The sequence below is a fragment of the Manis javanica genome, chromosome 15 (assembly GCF_040802235.1).
Source record: "Manis javanica isolate MJ-LG chromosome 15, MJ_LKY, whole genome shotgun sequence".
Lineage (NCBI taxonomy): Eukaryota > Metazoa > Chordata > Mammalia > Pholidota > Manidae > Manis > Manis javanica.
This window is the reverse complement of record NC_133170.1, coordinates 70,100,479-70,122,217: the sequence shown is the minus strand read 5'-3', so window position 1 is coordinate 70,122,217 and position 21,739 is coordinate 70,100,479. Positions and strand designations below refer to the sequence as shown.

General features: G+C 37.8%; 1 protein-coding gene across 3 annotated transcripts in view; it reads right to left on the bottom strand.

Moving 5' to 3' along the window:
* PTPN11 (protein tyrosine phosphatase non-receptor type 11) overlaps positions 1 to 21,739 on the bottom strand; it is an 80,740-nt gene that overhangs the window by 52,493 nt on the left and 6,508 nt on the right. For 2 of the 3 annotated variants that reach the window (XM_073223702.1, XM_073223703.1), the window contains exons 2-4: positions 7,462 to 7,584; positions 3,566 to 3,760; positions 1,686 to 1,878 (exon numbers count right to left, since the gene is read on the bottom strand). In XM_073223702.1, coding sequence (XP_073079803.1) covers positions 1,686 to 1,878; positions 3,566 to 3,760; positions 7,462 to 7,584 — 511 coding nt within the window. Of the gene's footprint in view, positions 1 to 1,685; positions 1,879 to 3,565; positions 3,761 to 7,461; positions 7,585 to 8,861; positions 8,914 to 21,739 lie in introns of all 3 variants that reach the window. The other variant, XM_073223704.1, reaches the window with a different exon arrangement.

The following is a 21,739-nucleotide window of genomic DNA, read 5'->3' as shown; positions in this document are numbered from 1 at the left end:
GCTGTCTGAGGTGGTAATACCAATTAGAGCAAATAAGAGCCTGACCGAAAACAGCAAAGTAAAATCTAGGCTCTGAAAAACCTCCAACATATTTTTGACTATCAGAAGGCCATGTGCATGTGCAGAGCTGTGTGAAGTCCAGAAACTATCCAAGAAGGCCCCAGTCTTCACTTCTAGCTGCCCCTGAGGTTCTGCAAAAGCAGAAAGTGAAGGCTACGGCAGAGTTGCAAACTGCCAAAGCACTGAAGGCGTGCCCCCACACACTCACAGAAGCCCCTTGGGGAAGGCTGAGAAGCTTAATAGTTCAAGGCATTTTAGGAAATCTCTGTCTAGTCATTAAATGACCGCTAAGCCTATCAAGCAAAGACTTCAGTGGCTGCACATGACAAATACAGGAAAGCCACTAAACACACACAGAGCAACAACTAGAGCAACAACAAATCCTGGGAAGAGAGGGCCTCTGATTTCCAGAGTCACCAGATTATACTGTTTAAAATGTCTTGTTTCCCACAAAAAATTATGAGGCATGAGAAGAAAAGGAAAGCATGTCCATACATAGGGTGGGGAAAAGTCCTCAACAGAAGCTGTCCTTGAGAAAAATCCAAAGACTTTAAATCAGTTAGTATAAATATGTTCAAAGAATGAAAGAAAACTGTATAAATTTAAAGAAAATATTAGCATGTCTTCTCAAATAGAGAATATCACAAAATCATGCAACAAATGTTCACAGCAGCATTATTCATAATAGTCAAAACATCTATCAATGTTTTAACCAATAAACAAAATGTGGTATACCCAAACAATGGAATATTTGATAATAAAACAAGAGTTTACTGACACATGCTACAATAAGGATAAGCCCTGAAAACATGCTAAGCGAAAGAAGCCAGACAGAAAAGGCCACATATTGTATGATCCCACCTATATGAAATGTTCAAAATAGGCAAATCCATTTAAAAGAAGTAGATTAGTGGTTGCTAAGAGGTAGGAGGAAGAGACAGAATGGAGAGTTGACAGGTAATGGACACAGGATTTCTTTTGGGGGTGATAATAAAGTCCTAGAATTAGATAGTGTTGGTAGATGCATAGTTTGTAAATAGTCTAAAAACGACCGCATTGTCCACTTTGAAAAAGTGAATTGTATGGTATATGAATTATATCTTAAATGAAGAAAAATTTAAAAACTGAAGCAGTAATTGACCAGTCTAAGAAACTGTCATAACAAAGTTTGACATAATTGACCAAGAATCAACCTACTTGGTCCCATCACCACACTGAAAACAAGAAATACTGAGTTCAAATCTCCCAGCTCCAATGCACGGACTCTGTAATATGAAGGCAAAGACAGCCACAGACTAGACTTGTAGCAATCCTAAAGAGGCCCCCACTTTACAAACTGACACTGAGACTGACTCCAGCAAGCATAAACAGATTGAAGACTGCAACGTAGGTGAAGTGCTGAGGCATGATTTGCTCTATCAGCAATAGACTGGAAATAAATAACTTAATAAAATTTTTAAATGATGAAAAATTATAATAAACAATGTACCCAAAGTGTAGAAGCCCATAACTAAATGAGCAGAGAAAATCTGACTTTTTAAGTGATGATGTCTGTGTCTACTTCCAGCAGAGAAATCACCCAAAGATAATGTTTTGCCAGACCCATAGTTCAAATGGAGCTTTACCTGACAGCGGATCATGACGTGGGTCACTTTAGACTTGCCATCATTGCTCTCCCCCTTGTCATCACCAGTTCGGACAGAGAGAACAAAATCTCCAGGGTGGCTCTGGCTCTCTCGTACCAGAAAGCTACCATGTTTTCCTTTCTCAGTTAATAATTTTTCTGCTTCTTTCCCAGAGAGATGTCCATGAAACCACCTAAATTTTTAAAAATGAAAATGAATTCAGTTCTGCCATGGGTTCACAGTATTCTGTCGCACAACTACCACAAATAGCCAGCTCTCCTAAAGACAATTAAAAAAGACATTCCTCCAAGAGATTGATCAATCTTGCATACAAGATAGAATTTGCATCCCAAGCAGGCAGGCAAGATGACAAAGACGTTAAGAATGATCATTAAACTTCTTAAATGAGCCCACAGTCATTTCTAGAGAAATGTCCTCAATCTTTCATGTTTTCTTTTAAATCCCCCCCATCTTTTAAAATGCAATGTGTCATTTCTCCATGCCCAACCCTAAAAGGATCAACCATTTAATCACAGCTCTTTAAAGAGATTATAACACAAAGTCATGATAGAGACAGAGAATCATCTGAATGTCTGCCCTTGGGCTGGCAAGAGAACACTACATAAAAAAGGATCTTCATCATCAAGTTAACTCAGGTATTCCAAATATTTTCAACCAATACTTAGCAGCCTCCAAGTTGATGTTGGTATCTTTCTACTGCATTCTGGATTATCATTTTAAACTTTAATACATGTAAGATTTGGAGTATGAGTGAGAGATTTTACTAAAAATATGAATTCCCATGACTCACAACCAGAGAGACCAATACACTAAGTTTTACTGGAGCCCAGCAATCTGCATTTTTGACCAGCACACCAGAGTCCTAACATAGGCCTTCAAGGACAGACTCTGAGAGACATTACTCTAGGTAATCTTAGAAAATATCTTCACACTGTCATATTAATAATGTAATGTGGCTTTTTACAGGATCTTGGTAAGAAAGCAAGCATTATCATGGCAGATAATGTTAATGGCTTATCACTGAAAGAATATACTTCTGAGTTATTTTTCATCCATCCTCAACTGAACAGGGTAAAAGTTAGAAACAAACAGCACAGAGCTGGCTGACAGCCTTTCACTTGAAGCTACAGTGGTAGGTGGACAAATTACCAGCATATAATAGCACTGACATAAAGGTGTCAGATGAAGAAACCTACGTGAAGATACAAAATATACAAACCTAATTAAGAGACCCTGAATTTCTACTAAGTCAGCAAGGAGACCGGGAATGTAGAAAATCAACAAAATCAATAGAAATGAGGTGAGCCCTAGCACTCATCAGCTTAGTTGCAACACAGGGGGTGGGGGAAAGCTCTGGAATAATACAGCTCCTCTAAGGGTCATTCTCACACATTTGTGGATGTAACATTAAAGAACCAAAAATCTGACCTGCTGCAGTCTCTGCTCTTCTACTTCTGAGCTTAAACTGACATCTGTTGGTGGCACAGCTGAATAACTGTCAGGAGCTACTACAGAGAACTGCCATGATTTGGGTGTCTCCTTATGTTTCCCTCTCATAACGCTCAATGTTTATCAGATGAATGAAATTCAATAATCTTAAAATGATGGCAGATACCAAGTATGGCAGGTGCTATTCAGGAATAGTCTAAGACCCCTGGAGAATGGGTGTTAAGTATCTCTGATTGAAGCTTTTGCAAGAAAAGGGCATTCTGAGAATAATCTGATCCTATTATTCTTACTTCATAAACTTTAAAGATTACAGCTTGAGGAAGATTCAAGCCAAACCCCCATAATGCATTCATGTAACACCTGTGCACGGGAGTGCTGCAAAGGCTCTGCATTATTAAAGTGTCACTGACCTTTCAGAGGTAGGGTCTGCACAGTTCAGAGGATATTTCAGCTCAATGACATCTCCATTCTTCTCTTTTAATTGCCCATGATGTTCCATGTAATACTGGACCAACTCAGCCAAAGTGGCAAACTTCTCCCCTCCATACAAGTCATAGTAATCACCAGTGTTCTGAATCTTGATGTGGGTGACTGCTCCATTTCTCCTAGAACAGTCCATTGGAAAGGGGGAATAAACAGATAAGGAGCCATTCTAGTAAAAATGGATCTCATGTTCAATATTAGATTCCACCTAAACCCTGAAACAAACCCAAGTTTACACTTCCAGGTAACAAATGCCATGAGTGACACAACCACACAACCATCTCAACATAACGGGCTCTATTAGTTTCTTTCCTTTGTACAACCTCTACTTTGAAAGCCTGATTTATCAAATTACATATGTTAAGTGACAATTTTTCTCATCATTTATTAATCAAGACACATATAATTAAAGTCAAACATACATTGAAAACTGAAGGAACAAAACAGCAGTAGACTCGCAGACTCCAAGAAGGGACTAGCGGTTACCACAGGGGAGGGAGAAGGGGATGGAGGGGTATTATGTTTAGTACACATGGTATGAGGGGTCACAGGGAAAACACTGTAGCACAGAGAAGGCAAATAGTGAATCTGTGGCATCTTACTACACTGAAGAACAGTGACTGCATTCGGGTATGGGTGGGGACTTGATAATATGGATAAATGTAGTAACCACATTGCTTTTTCATGTAAAACCTTCATAAGAGTGTATATCAATAATACCTGAATAAAAAAATTTTTTTAATAAATAAAATATTATCCCCCTCAAAAATATACATCAAGCTCATAATCCTATAAATCTACTACTAAGTATTTTTCCCAAGAGAAATAAAATTGTACAGCTACCCAGACTCACACAAGAATATTCACTGCAGCCTTATTTGTAATAGAAAATAATTGATAATTCAAATATTTATCACCAAAATGGTAAACAAATAGTTACATACTCATACAATGGAATACCACACAGCAATTAAAAAAAAAAAAAACACTGATACATACAACATGGATGAATCACAAAAACATAAAGTGAAAGAAGCCAGATACAAAAGAATATACATTGTTATGACTTCATATATATGAAATAGTAAAATAAGCAAAACTAGTCTATGGGGATAGAAATGAGAAAAATGGTTGCCTCTTAGGGGGAGATCATTAAGAGACCCAAAGGTAATTTCTAGGGTGATGGAAATTCTCTGTATTTTGACTGAGGTAGTGGTTGCATGAACAAATAGATCTGCCAAAATTCATCTCAGTGTACATTTCCGATACTGTATATAATTGTTATCTTTAAAAATCATTTTAAAGCCACACATAATTGAGTTACTGGCATGAGATGGTTAATATGTTATCCCACTGAATTGACAAGATAGTGGCCAGAAGTTGCTAAAACCTGGTTTTTTAGCTAGCCTCAGCAGTCTGACTATGATTTCCACTGGGTTTTCTGAATGACTTAATACACCTCAAGGGCACCCAATATCACCTTTGTGGACCCAAGGGGTAAGGAACCCCTAAATGCTAACTACTGAGTTACATTTATGTTTAGTCTGACCCTGTAGCATTACTGATGAAGCCTCTGGAGAATATAAACACACTTCAACCAAGAAAAAAAAAAAAAGGAAATTGGGAACTAAGGAAAATTACAAAAGTCACTCTGTAATATTATTGACACTATCTACTTCTATTTTTCAGAGACAACCTTTTTTCAGTGAGTAAGAAAAAGGCACTTCAGATCATTCTCCTCCGGCTACACCTGACTCTATTCTAACACATGAGCTTTCTATTTCTAGCTTTTACTTAATGACATAACACAAAGATATTTCAGGTATGGACTAGACCAGTAGACAGCAACACAAATGGATCTCAAAAACTTGATATTGCAAGAAGCATAGTGCAGAATGACATGCTTAGTATATACCACTTATGAAAATTTAAAAACACACACATGTAATATTATATATTATTCATGACACATACATATTTTATTACTATAAATATTATATTACTATTTACAGATTATATATACATTACAAATATATTTACTTTTTTTAAATGAACAAGAGAGAAATATACCAAACTCAAAATAGTAGCTGCCTCTGGGACAAAGGGAAGAACAGGATCAAGGGTAGAGAGTGAAGAGAAATTTTGCTTTATCTTATATTTCTTTTGAAGAAAAAAACAACTGGTGGTAAGTACAACATAGGTGATTTGTACATATCTTTTGCATTTTTTCTGTATTTTTTTTCTCAAAATTAAAAAGGGGGATTTTCCTTGGCGAACTAAATACAAAAGAGAATCATCAATTTTTCAGAATGGCACATAACAAAAGGTTAAAACACTGGCAGAGAACCAGAACAATAAATATTATAGATGCATGTGCGTGTATACACACACAAGCACATATATAACAGCATCTATAACGTTTTATATATAGATATATATGGAAACAAAAAAAGTGAAACATGGCAGTGTGATGAGTTGTTAAAAGCACTGGTTCTAAGACAGTTTACAAAAAAGATATACAAAAGGCCTCTAAACTTATTAAAAGATATTCAGCTTCATCACAAGAGAAATAAAAATTAACATTCACTGACATACCATTTCTCACCTATCAGGTTAGTAAAAATGAAAAAACTGACAACACTCAACCAGTGAAGCTGTGGGAAAAATCAGTGGTGCCTTCATACCTGGCTGTGGCAGTACAAAATGGTGCAGTCACTACAGAGGGAAATTTGGAAAAAACTATACTATATATATATTTATTCTCCGCCCCCTGTACTAAATAAAACAGAAGTAAAAGCGGACAACAGGGGCTCATCAAGAAATGAATCTACCCCAAAAAGGGACTTCCCAAGTCCCAAAGGGATCCTAAACAAATGCTCAAGATCATGTTTTACTTACTTCTTGATTTAAAAATAATAGTGATAAAAACAAACTTATAAAGCAGTTCAGTTTCAGTTCCTGGAATGAGCGAATGTAAAGAGAGTAAGTATACAAGACCAAGTCAATTGCTAGAAAAACTCTCTCACCCCTGCTCAGAGACATGTAGCAGGATGCTAGCAATACTGTTGAAAAAAATTTAAACAAAGTAAAAACAACCCAATGTCCAACAAATGAGGACTGGACAAACTGTGGTGTTTATACCATTTGAAGAATATATAGCCATTAAAATTCATAATTATGTCTCTATGTATCAGCATAGAACTCATAACATTTTAAAAGAAAGCTATAGGAATAATGTAAACATTACAAGGCTATGGATGTGAATGCTAAGAACACACAGACCGGCTTCATACTGTTCACACAAGTACAAATGCAGGACGAGAATAAAAACACGTTCAGGAAGGATATATGCCAACCTCTCGGTGGCGGTTTCCTCTGGGGAAAGAAGGACGGGGACAGGACCGGGCAGGGGAACAAGGGGACCACAACTTCCTCAGTGATGTTTTATTTCTTGAAAGAGAAAAGTGATCGGAAGAAATTCTTCTTAAAAAGGATTTTTTCCACTAAGGAAACAATAGAAGGGAAAGGAAAAACACAGGGAGCCAGGTTCGGGATGAGTGGAGCCAGGACCAGGCAGTGGGTGACGGAAGAACTCGCTGTGCTCTGCTTCAGCTCAGCTGCAGGGGTCTCTGAGGGAAGAAATGCCCACCATCACTCCCCTTCTGCTGCTGAATCCCAAGCCCCCACCCTCAGGAGGCCAAGCCTTGGATCCCACAGGCAGGCCTGCAAACTCTAAATCGGAGTAACAAGTTGACCAAGTGTGCTTTCAACATTTCCTACCTGAGATACACACTCAGCATTCTCTCTCTCTCTTCCAACTTACCTAACAGAAAGTGTGAAGTCTCCAGGGTTACTTTTACTGGGCCTCGCCAAAAAACTGCCATCAACTCCTCTTGTCAACAGCAGGTTTTCTGCCTCCACACCAGTGATATTTGGGTGAAACCATCTTGAGAGAGAGAGAAATGAGCAATGAAAACAAAGGACTCTGTCAGTACTACTTTTCACACTATCACAGCTAAAAATGCCAATAGGTAGAGTAGCTAACTAAAATACAAATCCAGACCTCCCCTGCCCCTCCCCCTCCTCTCCTTGGTCACCGCCCCCTCCTCACCTTCCCTTTGGTGGGCGCCTGGGATCCTGTTAACACAGTACTTGGGGACTGGGGTATGGGTAATAAGCCAATGCACTTGGTGGGCCAAACCCTAAAAGACAGTCCATGTGGTCAGGAGATTGAATGTGTGGAGTGGGTCGAGCAAATAAGTCAGTAAATAAATAAATGCTTAAGAGATAAGTAAACACTGAAGATAATATGGGAGCCAGGTTTCTCACTACTGGAAAGGGAGAAAGCCAGAATAAAGCCTGTGGTGTTGGATTAGAATTAGAGGTATCAAAGCAAACTTTAGTTTTAATATACATATATTAAGGTAGATACATAAATACAGGTGTGTGTTTCTGTGTATGTGCGTGTGTAAATGTATACACACACACACACACACATACATACATACATATTTTTTCCTAGCTCTCTCACCTGAAAGGGCCTGGAAGCAATGACACCCCAGCAGCTATCAGCATACCCAGCACCCTTATCTTGGTTTCTAAATACCACTCTCCAAAAAAGAAACTGGGCTCCTTGGAGAGACAAAGCTGATTCCATGGCTGGGCGTGAAAGTAAGATGAGCTTGGAATATCTTATTGTGCCACTATATGAAGAGCGCCAGTGAAAACATTTCAAAAGGATACAGGAGCCAGCCTGAGGGGCCTCCAACTGGCCACATTAGAGACAATCTGTACCTCAAAATAAACAGTGATGTTAACATTATAGCCCACTGAATAAAATAGGAAACAGGGAGTCCATAGAGATATTAATTTTTTAAAACTAATTAAGGATCCTCAAAAAATTAAGCATAGAACTACCATATGATCCAGAAATTCCACTTCTGGATATACAACCAAAAGGACTGAAAGCAGGGACTCAAACAGTTATTTGTATACCTGTGTTCATAGCAGCATTAAAAGGTATAAGCAACTCAAGTATCCATTGACGGATGACTGGATAAACAAAAGATGATTATATACATCAATGGAGTATTATTCAGCCTTAAAAAGGAAGGAAACTCTGTCACAAGCTATACCACAGACGAATCTTGAAGACATTATGCTAAGTGAAATACACCAGTCACAGAAGGACAAATACTGTATGATTCTACTTCTCTGAGGTACCTGGAGTTGTCAAATTCAGAGAGACGGGAAGTAGAGTGGTGATGGCCAGGGGCTGTGGGAGGAGGAAATGGAAAGTTACTGTTATTTAATGAGTACACAATTTCGAATGGGTATATGAAAATGTTCTGGAGATGGATGGTGGTAATGGTTGCACAACAAAGTGAATGTACCTAACGCCACAGAACTGTGCACTTCAAAGTGGTTAAAATGATACATCTTATGTATATTTAACCACAATAAAAAAAAATACATGGGTAAAAGGGAAAGTTCTTCGTAGTAGAATAACAAAGAACCACAGAAAAAAAATATAGAAGGAATAATAGAATTAGAAAATCACCATTTGGCAACCGTTATATTAATAATTCTGGCAAGAATCTGCAAGGGAAGCTGAAGCCAGTGGGTGAACAATTCAGGAGGGAGAATATATTTGTAGCAACTAAAAGTTCTTTCCCACAAAATAATTAATTACTTGTTAATTAGCAAGTAAAAATACTAATGGACTTCACAATGGAGAATTTGATGGATACTATCTTAACCAATTGATAAAGCTAACATCACCAGTTACGGGTTAAACTGGCATCAAATGCCTCCAGAAATGCACCAAGAAGAAGGCAGTGTCATTTCTGTGACATTTCTGTGAAAAATGCATTATTCTATTCTGAGGGACATCAGGCAAACCCAAAATGAGTGACATTCTACACAACTGACACATGCTCTTCAAAAATAGCAAAAGCATGGAAGAAGGGTGCAGTGAAAGATGTGGAGGGACTTAGAAAACTATCCAGGTTACAGGTCCGTAACAAGACACAGTAATACAATGCATGATTCTAGACTGTGTCACGGCCCAGAGGGGAAGCAGGCAGAGGGAAAAGAAGGGTTTTTGTTGTTGTGTTTTGTCTTTTGCTATGAAGGGTTACAGAAACAAGCTGACAGAGGGATAGGAATTTGATGAGAGTATTGTAATAAATGCACATTTCCTGATTTTGATGGGTGTGCTGTGATTATATGTGTGAGTGTCCTTGTTTTTAGGAAATAACACTGAGATATTTTGGAGTAACCATATCATGTCTGCAACTTACTCTCAAAATAATGGTTCAGGATAAAATTATATATACTACATATGTAGCAAAAGAGAGAGAGAGGAGACAAACATGACAGTGTTAACTGGTAAATCTGGGTGAAAAGTAAACAGAATTTTTTTGTACTATTCTTGCAACATTTGTGCAAATTTGAAATTATTTCAAAATAAACACTTTTTAAAAATACACAAATAATGATGCACCTGCTTCAAAGGATTCTTCTCTAACTTTCAGTAAGATTTACTTCGTAAATTCCAATGTCACCAAGATTTGTGGTAAGACAGTAATTCTAAAGTCAAAGTGTTCTGGACCTTTATAGATTAATTCAATACTCACAGGAGCTTAAGTCAATATTAAATGTGAAGTCCTGGTACTGGCAATTAAATGAACTTTTAAGAGACTTCTCAACAAATATTAGTCCAATTTGAGTATTTTACAACAGTGATGGAGAAAGAGAACACAAGGGTGAAAAGTTGTCATAAGTCACGCATTAAGGACACAGAGAGCTTTACAGCACTACGGTTAGGGCTCTGATCACACAGACCCAGTCGTACATCTGAGCTTTCCCACTCAGTAGCTGTGACCTGGGCAGGTTCTTTCCAAAGAACTCAGAGTCCTCATCTGCAAAATAGAAATGACAGTTCTTAGGTTCATTTTAAGAAAAAACTGAGAGGGCCAGGGGAAGAAAAAAAAAGAAGAGAAACTGAGAGTCCACAATAGACTATTATTCAGCCATTAAAAGGAAAGAAGTACTGATAAATAATGTAATTTGGATGAATCTCAACAAAATTATGCTAAATGAAAGAAGCCAGACACAAGAGGCGACAAGTTGTATGATTCCACTGATGTGAAATGTCAGAATAAGCAAATGCATAGAGACAGAGAGTAGATCAGAGCAGGGGGGACAGCAAATAGGTACAGGGTTTCTTTTCGAGGTGATGAAAAGTGTCCTAAAATTGTAGTAATTGTTGTGTTGTGTGAATATACTAAAAACCACTGAACTGCATACTATAAATGGATGAATTGTATGGTATGTGAATTATATCTCATGAAAACTGTGGGAAAAAAAGAAGAAACTGGGATAATAAGAGAACGCTTACTAAATCCATTCATTTAACAAACACCTACTGAGCATCTTTCACAGGCAAGGTATCTACGCAATGAGGACAAAGCAGTTAACAAAGTAATATCCCTGTCCTCAGGAAGCTTTATTTATAATGGAGGAGATAGAAAATAAAAGAAAAAATAAAATGTTAGATGCTGATAAACGCTACAAAGAGGAATAAAGCATTTTCGGGGGTGGGGCGCAGAGAGTAGTGAGGTGGTTGGGGAAAGCTTCAGTGATAAGGTGACGTGATCAGACCTGGTAAGAGGGAGGCAGCAACATGCAGATACATAGAAGATGAGCACAGCACAGAAGGGGAGGAGTAAGATCAGGGCGTGGGAAGGACATGTCCAAGTATGCAAGAGGCCAGTGTGGTTGGAGCAGGAGCAAGGGACAGAGGGTAGGAGATGAAGCCCGTGAGGTAATGAAAAGCCAGATGATGTAGAGCCTCAGAGGACATGATAAAAACTTCAGCCCTTATGAAATGGGAAAGGACTGGAGGGTTTTAAGCAGAGGAGTAACATGATCTAGCTTGCAATTTTAAATCATCTTTTAAGCTACCATGTAAGGATAGCACATAGGTCAGTTAAGAAAGCTACTGTGATAATCCAGGCAAGAAATGACGATGCCAAGGACCAACGTGGCTGCAGTAGAAGTAGTGATAAATAGTCCAAATAGGAATCTTAAGGGTAGTCAACAGGATTTCCTACTGGGTTACATATGGGATGGGAAAGAAAGAATGGCTCTTAGGTATGAGGCCTAGCAAACTAGAAAGTTGGAGGTGCCATGTACAGAGATGTGGAAAAAGGATGACCTCTAGAACAAGAATACAAACCTTCCTAAATATCCCTCAAAGACCTGTTGTCAACAAAAGAACCAAAAATATACATATTAAAAAATATATATATATATAGTGAGAAACAGTACAGAAACAAAATTTATATTATAAAATAACATAAGAGTTGATACCAAACCTGTAACAGTCATAACAATAAGTGTTTGTTACCTATTAAAGGAAATCAACAATCCATAATGAAGATATAACAGTATGAATATTTATGTACCAAACAACACAGCAACCATCTTTATGAAGAAAAACCAAAGAGGATGCAAGGAAACATAGACAGAAATACATTAATAGGAGACTTTAATACACTTCATTCAATACAAGACAGATCAAGTGAAGATCAACAGCCAAAAAATAAATGAGAGAAAATCTCAACAACATAGACAATAGGCTAGATCTTATGAGCATATCCTGAACTCCACAGCCTGACAATAGAGAATACACATTTTTCTCAAGTGCCCAGAGCATTTTCATAAAAGCTGATCATATATATTAGGTCATAAAGAAAATAGTAACTACCATAAAGCAGAAATACAACAACACAATGCAATGAAACTGAACTTCACTAACAAAACCAAAAAACAGAAAGGCCATTTCATCTAGAAATTTTAAAACTTTCCACTAAACAACTCTTGGGTAAAAGGGGAAATACAAACTGAAATTACACAATTATTAAGCAATAACGACAATGAAAACAATATATAGCAGTATCTATGGGATACACCTAAAGGAGTGATCAGAGGAAAATTCACTCCACTACTATCAATAAAAATACACTGAAATCTTAGCCCCAAAAAAGACCTGGAAAAAGGACAAAGGATAGCACAAGGGAGGAAATGATAAACATAAAGCAAAGGAAAACAAAAACTGTAGACCTAATTAATGAATAAAAATCCTGTTATTTTTAATTAACAAAATAGACAAACTACTAGTTAACTTGACTGAGGGGGTGGGGGTGGGAAATGGGAGAAATCACAAATACACAAAACAAATGACAAGAGAAATTATCAGTGAAACGGAAGAAATTTTAAAAATAAAAGACTACTTTGTAGATGGCTGTACAAACAGAAAATCGAGATGAAGTGGATAATTTTCAAGGGAATTACAGACTACCAAAATTGGGCCTATTAGAGCAAAAATTTAGAAAAACCCATTTCTGTAGAAAACAGAAAGAAATTAAGAAACTACCCCCACAGAAAGGAATCAGGCCCAGATGGTTCCAAATGGAGTTTACCAAGCTTCGGACCAGACAGATAGTCCCAGGGCTCTATGTATTATTCCAGAGAATCAGAAAGAAAAACTTCCTGCTCCTTTTATGAAGCGAATATAACAGAAAACTATACTAAAGATGATACAAAGAAAATGATAAAATTATTGACCAATAGCACTCATGAATATTGGTATAAAAATCTTAAACAAATATTAGAAACAGAATCCACCACAGGAAAATAATACACCATAACCAAGTGGTTAGCTCCATATCTCATACCAGATATAGGAAGAAACTCAAATGGATTAGTTGTCTAAATGTTAAAAAATGAAACCATACAGACATCAAAAGAAAACATGGGTGAATTTCTTTTTAACCTTGGTATAAGGAAAGGCTTTCTATGACTCAAAATCCAGGGGCAATAAAAGAAAAGATTGATAAATTTAGAATTATGATTTTAACATCACCTTCAGTTCAATTACTTTAAGGAAAAGTCACTGAACGACACTAAATACTCAAGGACTGAAGCCAGTTTTAACCTCCAATCTGAGGGTCTTTCAATAAACCATTCATTCTCTGGGAACTAAAACACTTAAGTTCAACTCCATTCAGAGGCAGACAACTTAAAAGACCACAGTCCTTCCCCGAGTTCTATTCTCGGCAGGAAAAACCATTATTTATAAAAGCAATGAAGTTCCCAGGTACAAAAAAAGGCCATATTATTAAATCTGGTGTAATATTTTGTTCTCGCAGCATTCACTCAAGTTTTTCAATCTGCAAGACTAAAACCCACCGAAGTGAGAAATGACAGGAAAATGCCTCTGAAAAACATATTTTTAAAAACCTGATTTGAAGTTTCTTCCCAGTTATTGAAAGGTGGACAGCACAGTAGTTTAAGCAGACAACAGTACCAAAACACTGCTTCAAATCCCAGCTTTGCCTATCTCGTGGACAAGTTCATTAATATCTCTCTGCCTCAGTTTCTTTATCTGTAAAATGTGGATAATAACAGTGCCTACTTCACAGGATGTGAGAATTAATGAGTTAATACATGTAAAAGAGCTTTAGTACTAGTATATAGCTTGTTTGCTTACTGCTACCTACTCAACACATAAAAAGGTTGACTATTTCTCTATGCGAGATTGTGCCTTTTCATCAATATGAAATCACTCTAGTAACTCTTGAATCCTACTTAGCCTGATATATTTTTGCTACCACCCGTATTTGCCCATGTTTAACTTATCCTGTCAATTCTTCCTGGGTCAATCTTTTCTTTCTAAGCAGAAGACAATTGGGTTTTTTAAAAATTCCATCTGACTCTGCCATCAATGGAGGGACTTAACCCCCCAAAAGGTTTGGTCCTGTACCTGCCAACTGTTTTCAACTTTTCAATGTTTTGTCTTCTGTCTTTTGCTACTTAGCTACTTAACAGACAATGGGAGGTTGACACTGTTTCTAATGCTAATGAGCTTCTAGTTATTTTAACATTAGAATGATGGTTATATTGTAGTGTTTCATAAATACTCTTAAGTCTACAATGATCAGGTTAAGGAAATGAGTAAAAGGAAAATAATTTTTGTCTCTCCTCTGTGGAAGGTGCAGTGCGGTCTCTCCCAACATCTTACTCCACTATTAGTCCTCATTAAATGAAATATCACAGACTCACAGCTGCTTCATTTTTAAAAACCGGTCATCCAACCTGGGTCCCACTGTCTATGTGCTGATCTGTTCCTTTACTGTCCCCAATGTCACCACTTCCCTCTTTTTTAAAAACTAAGTTCTAAAAGAATTTCTTGGGTTTGTCCTTGACCTCACTACTGAGATGGCAGCCTCAAGTGTGCGATTTATTGCTTCTATCACTATCTTTTTATTTGGTTATCCTGATTTTCATTCCCTTTAATCTTCCCCTTGTCTCAGCCAGCTACTTCAGCTTTCTCTAATTTTTTACAGAGTTGTTTCGGACGTTGTTAACAATAAAAAACATAAACTTTCCAAATCCTTTTGCATTCACTTATAATAACACAGATCGGTATGAAATTCAAAGGAAAAGCCCATGCTTCATAGACTCCCAGTTGCACTTGTCAGAAATTAACTACACTTAGCAGTTTCTTAATCTTGACAAAATGTTTCGTGCACATACATATATATACATATATACACACACTCACCTACATGTGCATGTGTACAGACACACTACTGCCTCTGCCTGCCTGTGTGAAACACAACACACAGAATCATTCCTGATTTCTTCACTTACTACAACTTGAAGATGTTTCTGTATGGTGCACTCTTTTTAGTGGCTATACAATATATTCCATCGAATGAATATACCATCTATAAGTTAACCCCTGTTACAGGATATTTATATAATTCCTAGGCTTTTATTATTACAAATAATACAGAACATATCCTTTGCAATCATCTTTACACTCATTAATATATCTATAAATTAAATCTTTAGAAATAAAATTGCTTTGTCAAGAGTCTTTTTTTTTTTACTTCAACAAATTTGCCAAACTGCACTCAAAAGGTACCAGTTTTGACTCCCACAAATCGAGTGTGAAAGTTCCTGTTTTCTCTCACTTTTGCCAATACTACATATATTACCACTTTTTCATCTTTATCTGTTTCACGGAAACTAGCACCGTACTAGTTTGCATTTCTCTATGAGACTAAGCACTTTTTCATGTTTTCCTACCACTTTTTTTTTTTTCTATTTCTATGAGTTGTCAGTTTGTCATTGCTCATTTTCTACTGGATTTTTTTTTTCTTATTGATTTATAGGAGTTCTTGATATAACCAGAAAATGATCCTTTATTATCTATGAGGCAAATTTTTGTCCTTGCTTTTTCCCCTTTTTAGTCTGTGGTATTTTTTTCTCCCAAAGAAATTTGTCTGGACATGGTTAAATTTATCAGAATTTTCCTTTATGGCTTCTGGCTTTCTTGCTATGCTTAGAAAAACTTAACCCATAGCAGTGTTGTGAGATGAAAATAAATTCATACACATTAAATACTAAGCAGAGAGCCAGTCCTTAGAGTTTCACCTTTGCAGCAGGAATTTAGTTTATAGTCAGAATAAAATACTCACAATAAAGGCACAGATTTTAACAGGACCCTGCAAGGTGTGGCCCTTACTTGACTCTCCTGTTCTGGTGACCTCTCTGATTTCCTCAAATGTGACCCACATGGCACTTGCCCCAGCCTTTCTCCACAGTCAGATCCCCCATCCTGCCTTCTTGATGCACCACGTGCTCCCCCTGGGTGACACCCAACATGGACAGTCTAATCACATAATTCTACCACTGCCAGGTTATAGGCATGAGTGGCAGCTTCACAAGGGCACAAAACTGGCCTATTTCTTCACGAGTATGTACCTCCAGCTGCTCACCAAAGGACCCATACATTATCCTTAATAAATATTAGTGGCTACAATGGAATACTATTCAGCCTTAAGAAGTGGAAAAATCCAACCATTTGCAGCAACATGGATGGAGCTGGAGAGTATTATGCTCAGTGAAATAAGGCAAGTGGAGAAAGAGAAATACCAAATGATTTCACTCATCTGAGGAGTATAAGAACAAAGGAAAAACTGAAGGAACAAAACAGCAGCGGAATTACAGAACCCAAAAATGGACTAACAGGTACCAAAGAGAAAGGAACTGGGGAGGATGGGTGGGCAGGGAGGGATAAGGGGGGGTAAGAAGGGGGTATGAAGATTAGCATGCATGGGGCGGGGAGGGAGAAAGGGGAGGGTGGGCTGCACAACACAGAGAGGACAAGTAGGGATTCTACAACATTTTGCTAAGCTGATGGACAGTAACCGTAATGTGGTTTTTAGGTGGGACCTGATATAGGGGAGAGCATAGTTAACATAGTACTCTTTATGTAAGTGTAGATTAAAGATTTAAAAAAAAAAGGGAAGAAAGAAAGAAAAGGGGGATTACTCCTTGATAGGATAAAACTATTGGTAAATCAAAGATCAACGCATGCTTTAAATATCCTTAATGTTGATCACTTAAAGGGTGTCAGATGATCGGCTATGGAGGTACTCTTTTCTGATAATATTCCTTTCTCTTAATAAAAAGAAAAAAAAAAAGGCAGTCCCTGTGTGCTGACCTCCAATGAGTTCTGCACAGTGGTATAGAGGGCATGTCAAAGTGTGGGCAAAGGGTCTGTTTGTTTCTATGCAGAAGATCAAGGCCTAGCTTGGATACCCAGAAAATGAACTAAGATACGATATGAGGAGGAGCTTCCGGCATCAGCACTCTCTGGAGGACTCGTGCCGGGGGATGATCATCAAAAAGCCTCCACAGGGATCCGGGCAATGCTGCGGTTGTGGCTGCGTCCACCCCACCGTTTCCTGGACTTGCCATTGGAATGAGGAGGGAGATGTCTAGGCTGGCATGTGCATACAATGAGACAACGAATTTGACCAGATCTGTACTGTTGGAACTCAACCAGGAGTTGGGAGGGGTGCAAGTTGTAGCACTCCAAAATCTTATGACTATAGACTATCTACGGTTAAAAGAACATATGGGATGTGAACAGATCCCAGAAATGGGCTGCTTTAATTTGTCTGATTTTTCTCAGACTGTTCAAGTACAGTATGACATTATCCATCATATCATAGACAAATTTTCACAAATGCCTAGGGTGCCTAAATAGTTTTCTTGGCTTCACTGGAGATGGATGGTAATTATAGATTTGCTTTGTTTATGTCACCGTATTCCTATTATGTTAATGTGTATGCAAATTAGTTAGTAGTTTAAAACCTATAGATACTTAAGGTACTCTACAAGAAGATATGTCAAAGAAATAATCAATACTCCCATGTTTTCTTCCATATGCTACCTCTATAGCTTTTCTTCTTCCTTCCTAATTACAACCCTTAAATAGAATTCGTGCCTCATATTGAATTTACCAAGTATCATAATTCCTCCAGGTGGTAAAGATACCTCGAGACAAGTGCTGGGCATAGAAGCCACAGGGCATAAATCTGCAAAGAAGTAAAAAGCTAACCTTTTCAAACAATATGGCTTCTCTCACACTTACCAACTTTACATTTCCCTGTATGGCCCCGGAAGATGACTGGTTAGCCAGAGACGGGTAAGATTCCTCAAGGGAGGAACAACCTAAGACAGGCACAGTCGCAGGGGGGCCATCAGGTGAGAAATTGGGGATCAACAGAGGTGAGGCTCAGAACCTCACCCCTCTCATTTTGAGAGAAATCTTCTGCATCCGTGGATGTTTTGCTGCCCTTGTCTAGCTTGGATTAATACTTAGTCCATAGGCACACACCTGATCATCTACATTTGCCCTCTTACAGCACTAAACTATGTTTTCTACCTTTATCTTGCATCTACCTACCACTTCAGCATTTTATTAAAAATAAAAATAATAATAATAATAAAGGGAGAAATGTGGGATCAACATATAAATCAAGTACAAAAATCAAACGAATATTCATATTTGACCTGATTGTTTATAGTTCATAATGCGTGATCAAAACCGAATGTTTCTGTGATGAATGCCCTTGTACTGTTCACCATGCAAGAATTTATTCACTATGTAAGAATTCGTTCACCATGTAAGAACTTGTTCGTTACGCTTCAGAAGATTGGAGACTGACGAGAATTAGGCTTGAGATGGATTAATGATTGTACATTGAGCATTGACCCCCCTATACTGAATTTTATTGTTGTTAACAACCATTTGATCAATAAATATGAGAGATGCCCTCTCAAAAAAAAAAAAAAATTAGTGGCTAGAAGAAAAGGAAGAGGACAGCAGTGGGGTGAGCCCTTCACTGCTCTCTCCCACATCCACAGTTCCGCACCAGCCCTGGGGGTGACACAGGAGGCTGCCAGAAGAGGAACAAATGTCACTTGATAAAGGCACTCTTCAGACTGCCCCCACCCCCAGCCCTTTATCTGGAGGAAAAAAAAAAAGATTATTATTTCTAGTACTCAGTCTATTGTACCCGATTTGTGGTGCCAAGGAGAGTATTTCCCTATCTGCATGCCACTGCAGTAACTTGGTAAGTATTTCCAAAGTGAATGGCTAGGGCACCTGTGTATAAGCCATAAACTTGTCCAAAGCCTCCCCATGCATTTGGAAACACCAAACTTTCATATTTCATCTAAGTTAACACCACGGGGGAGAGGCGCCCTTGGTCTACTTCTCTTTGCCTCTGTCACCACCGGCTCTCTTACAGCACTTCACCCAGTTTTGATCTGTGCCCCTCATTTGTAAAGGTGCGGGTGTTGGTAACCGTGGTAACAAATATAGATTTGAAATGACAACAGCAACTGCTCACAGTTGTTTCTACAAGACAACCAGCTAAAGGAGACTACACTGTGTAGCCCTAGGATTCTGTACTGAAGGGGAAAAATTCTATAAAGGACATTGTTGGGTCAACCAGCACTGCTGGAATACAACTGATTAGACAAAAGCATTGTTATCAATGGTAAAATGACTGAAGTTAAAAATTAAAGTGGATGACTTTGTTCTTAGAAAATATACTCTGACATATTTAGGAGTAAAGAGCATGATACATGTAACTTACTCTCAAGTGTTTATGAGATTAAAATAAAAAATGTAAGTGTCTTATACTGTACACACACACAGAGGCAATGATAAAGCAAATGGGGCATAACGTGAACATTCGGGGATCTGAGTAAACAGTATTCTATTTATTTGGGGGCCCTTTGTGCTCGTTATTCTTACAACTTGTGTAAGGTTGAAACTAATCCCAAATAAAAGATAGAAACTCTTTAAAAATCCATTTGCTTAAGTCACCAGCATGCCTTACATCATGAGTAAGTTCTCCATCTGTATCCCTGAAGCTGGCTGTAGTAGGTGCAAAAAAGGAATGACAGGGAACAAAAAGTATGTAAGGCAGAGATGAGAATTTACAACAAGAGAGAGTAGGGGGACAGAGAGAAGACAGATTTGTATTTTTACTGACAATAGTATCTTATATTTAAATAAAAAATTACAAAACAAGAAAGATTTCTCCATGTTTCTATTATTAGAGACACTTGTTTTTCAGCAATTATGACCTAGCTCTAAGGGCAAGGAAAAAATAATCTATTGGCTATTATACGTTAGGGCTGGTTAAAACTGCTGCTGCCTTTACTGGATGTGTGCCATGTGCCTGTGGGCAAAGTAGTCTCTAGACATCAAACTTTTAACCATTACATTCTGCTGCTATTTATTTCTAAAAATTTCTAAAGCAGAATTCTGAATCCAGATCGTCTCCTATTGTAACCACATTTTCTTACCTTTGCATATTTTATAGGAATAGCACATACATAGAGTGCCCTGTGATGCCAAGGGTGCAAAAGACATTATAAAAGTGACTTCCACTGCTGAGGGGGAAGGCCTGGCAAACATCAGGTGGACTGGCAACAGGAGATGAGGCAGGCGGTGGTCTCTTCACCCCTTTATTAAATAAATTCTTTTACTTCATTTACAACTTATAATTATACCTATCATGTTCTTAGGAGTAAACAGAGAAGAGTGATGTTTACAAGGGAAGCTTCATAACCACCATTTAGCACAAAGGCTGGACAGAGTCAGGGCTTAATAAACATTAGCCCCTTATCACTGTTGTTATCACTATTATTACTGGTGGAACATGCAAGGGAGAGAATCTTCTTACACACAATTAAGTTAGTTTCACACAGGCTATTTTGACATATGTAGGATTTACGTTACACTGCCTTTTCATAAACTCAGCTTCATGGCTCAGAGGCTGTCCCTACATTATTTCAAATAGCGTATAATTAGAAATTGAAAGTTCTAGTCTATAACTCATCTATTTGAGTTTTCATATATTTAAACTCTTCTTTCCCTAGCTTTTTTTCAAAAAGCATTTGTAATTACCAAAAACTTTTTCCCACTTATATGGTTAATACTTGCCTTCCCAATACAGCATGGAGAAGACAATTAATGACTCTGTAACATCTCACTACACTGATAAACAGTGACCGCAATAGAGGGAGTGAGGACTTGATGATGTGGGTGAACGATGAAACCACTGTCTATGTGAAACCATTATAAGACTGTATATCAATGGCACTTTAATAAAAAAAAATTTCCTTCCATCACTGAGAATTTTGTGATTTGCAGCATGCTATTCACTAAGAAGGAGCAGTTAGAGTTCATCCAATCCCTTAGATCTTAGTGAGGGCAAAGAAGAACAGTGGAAGTAATAGAATGAATATTGTATTATAGGGGTGGTCTCAAGAATTATAAACACTTGTAATCTTAGGTAAGAGGCCTCACAACTCTAAGCCCTGCCCCCACCTCCCACATAGTGTGAAGACAAACAGTAGAGGTTATTCTATTAAGAAAAAAAAAAAAGTAAATGCATATGTATTATCTGAAAGGAGGGGGGAAAGGCAGATTAGTATGACAATATTTGAGTTTATCAACAAGGTGATTACTACAGTGGGCCAAGACAGGATGAGAACAAACATAAATTTCCAGTCCTCCGTGTATACAGTAGGCATCTGATAAATGGCTGTTGACTGAATGAATTTTGGGGGGAGGATAAAAAAACTAGATAGCATACAAGACCCTGAGAGGAGAGGTGAGGAGAAAGAGTCACATGGGGAGGGGAGAGGGGCAG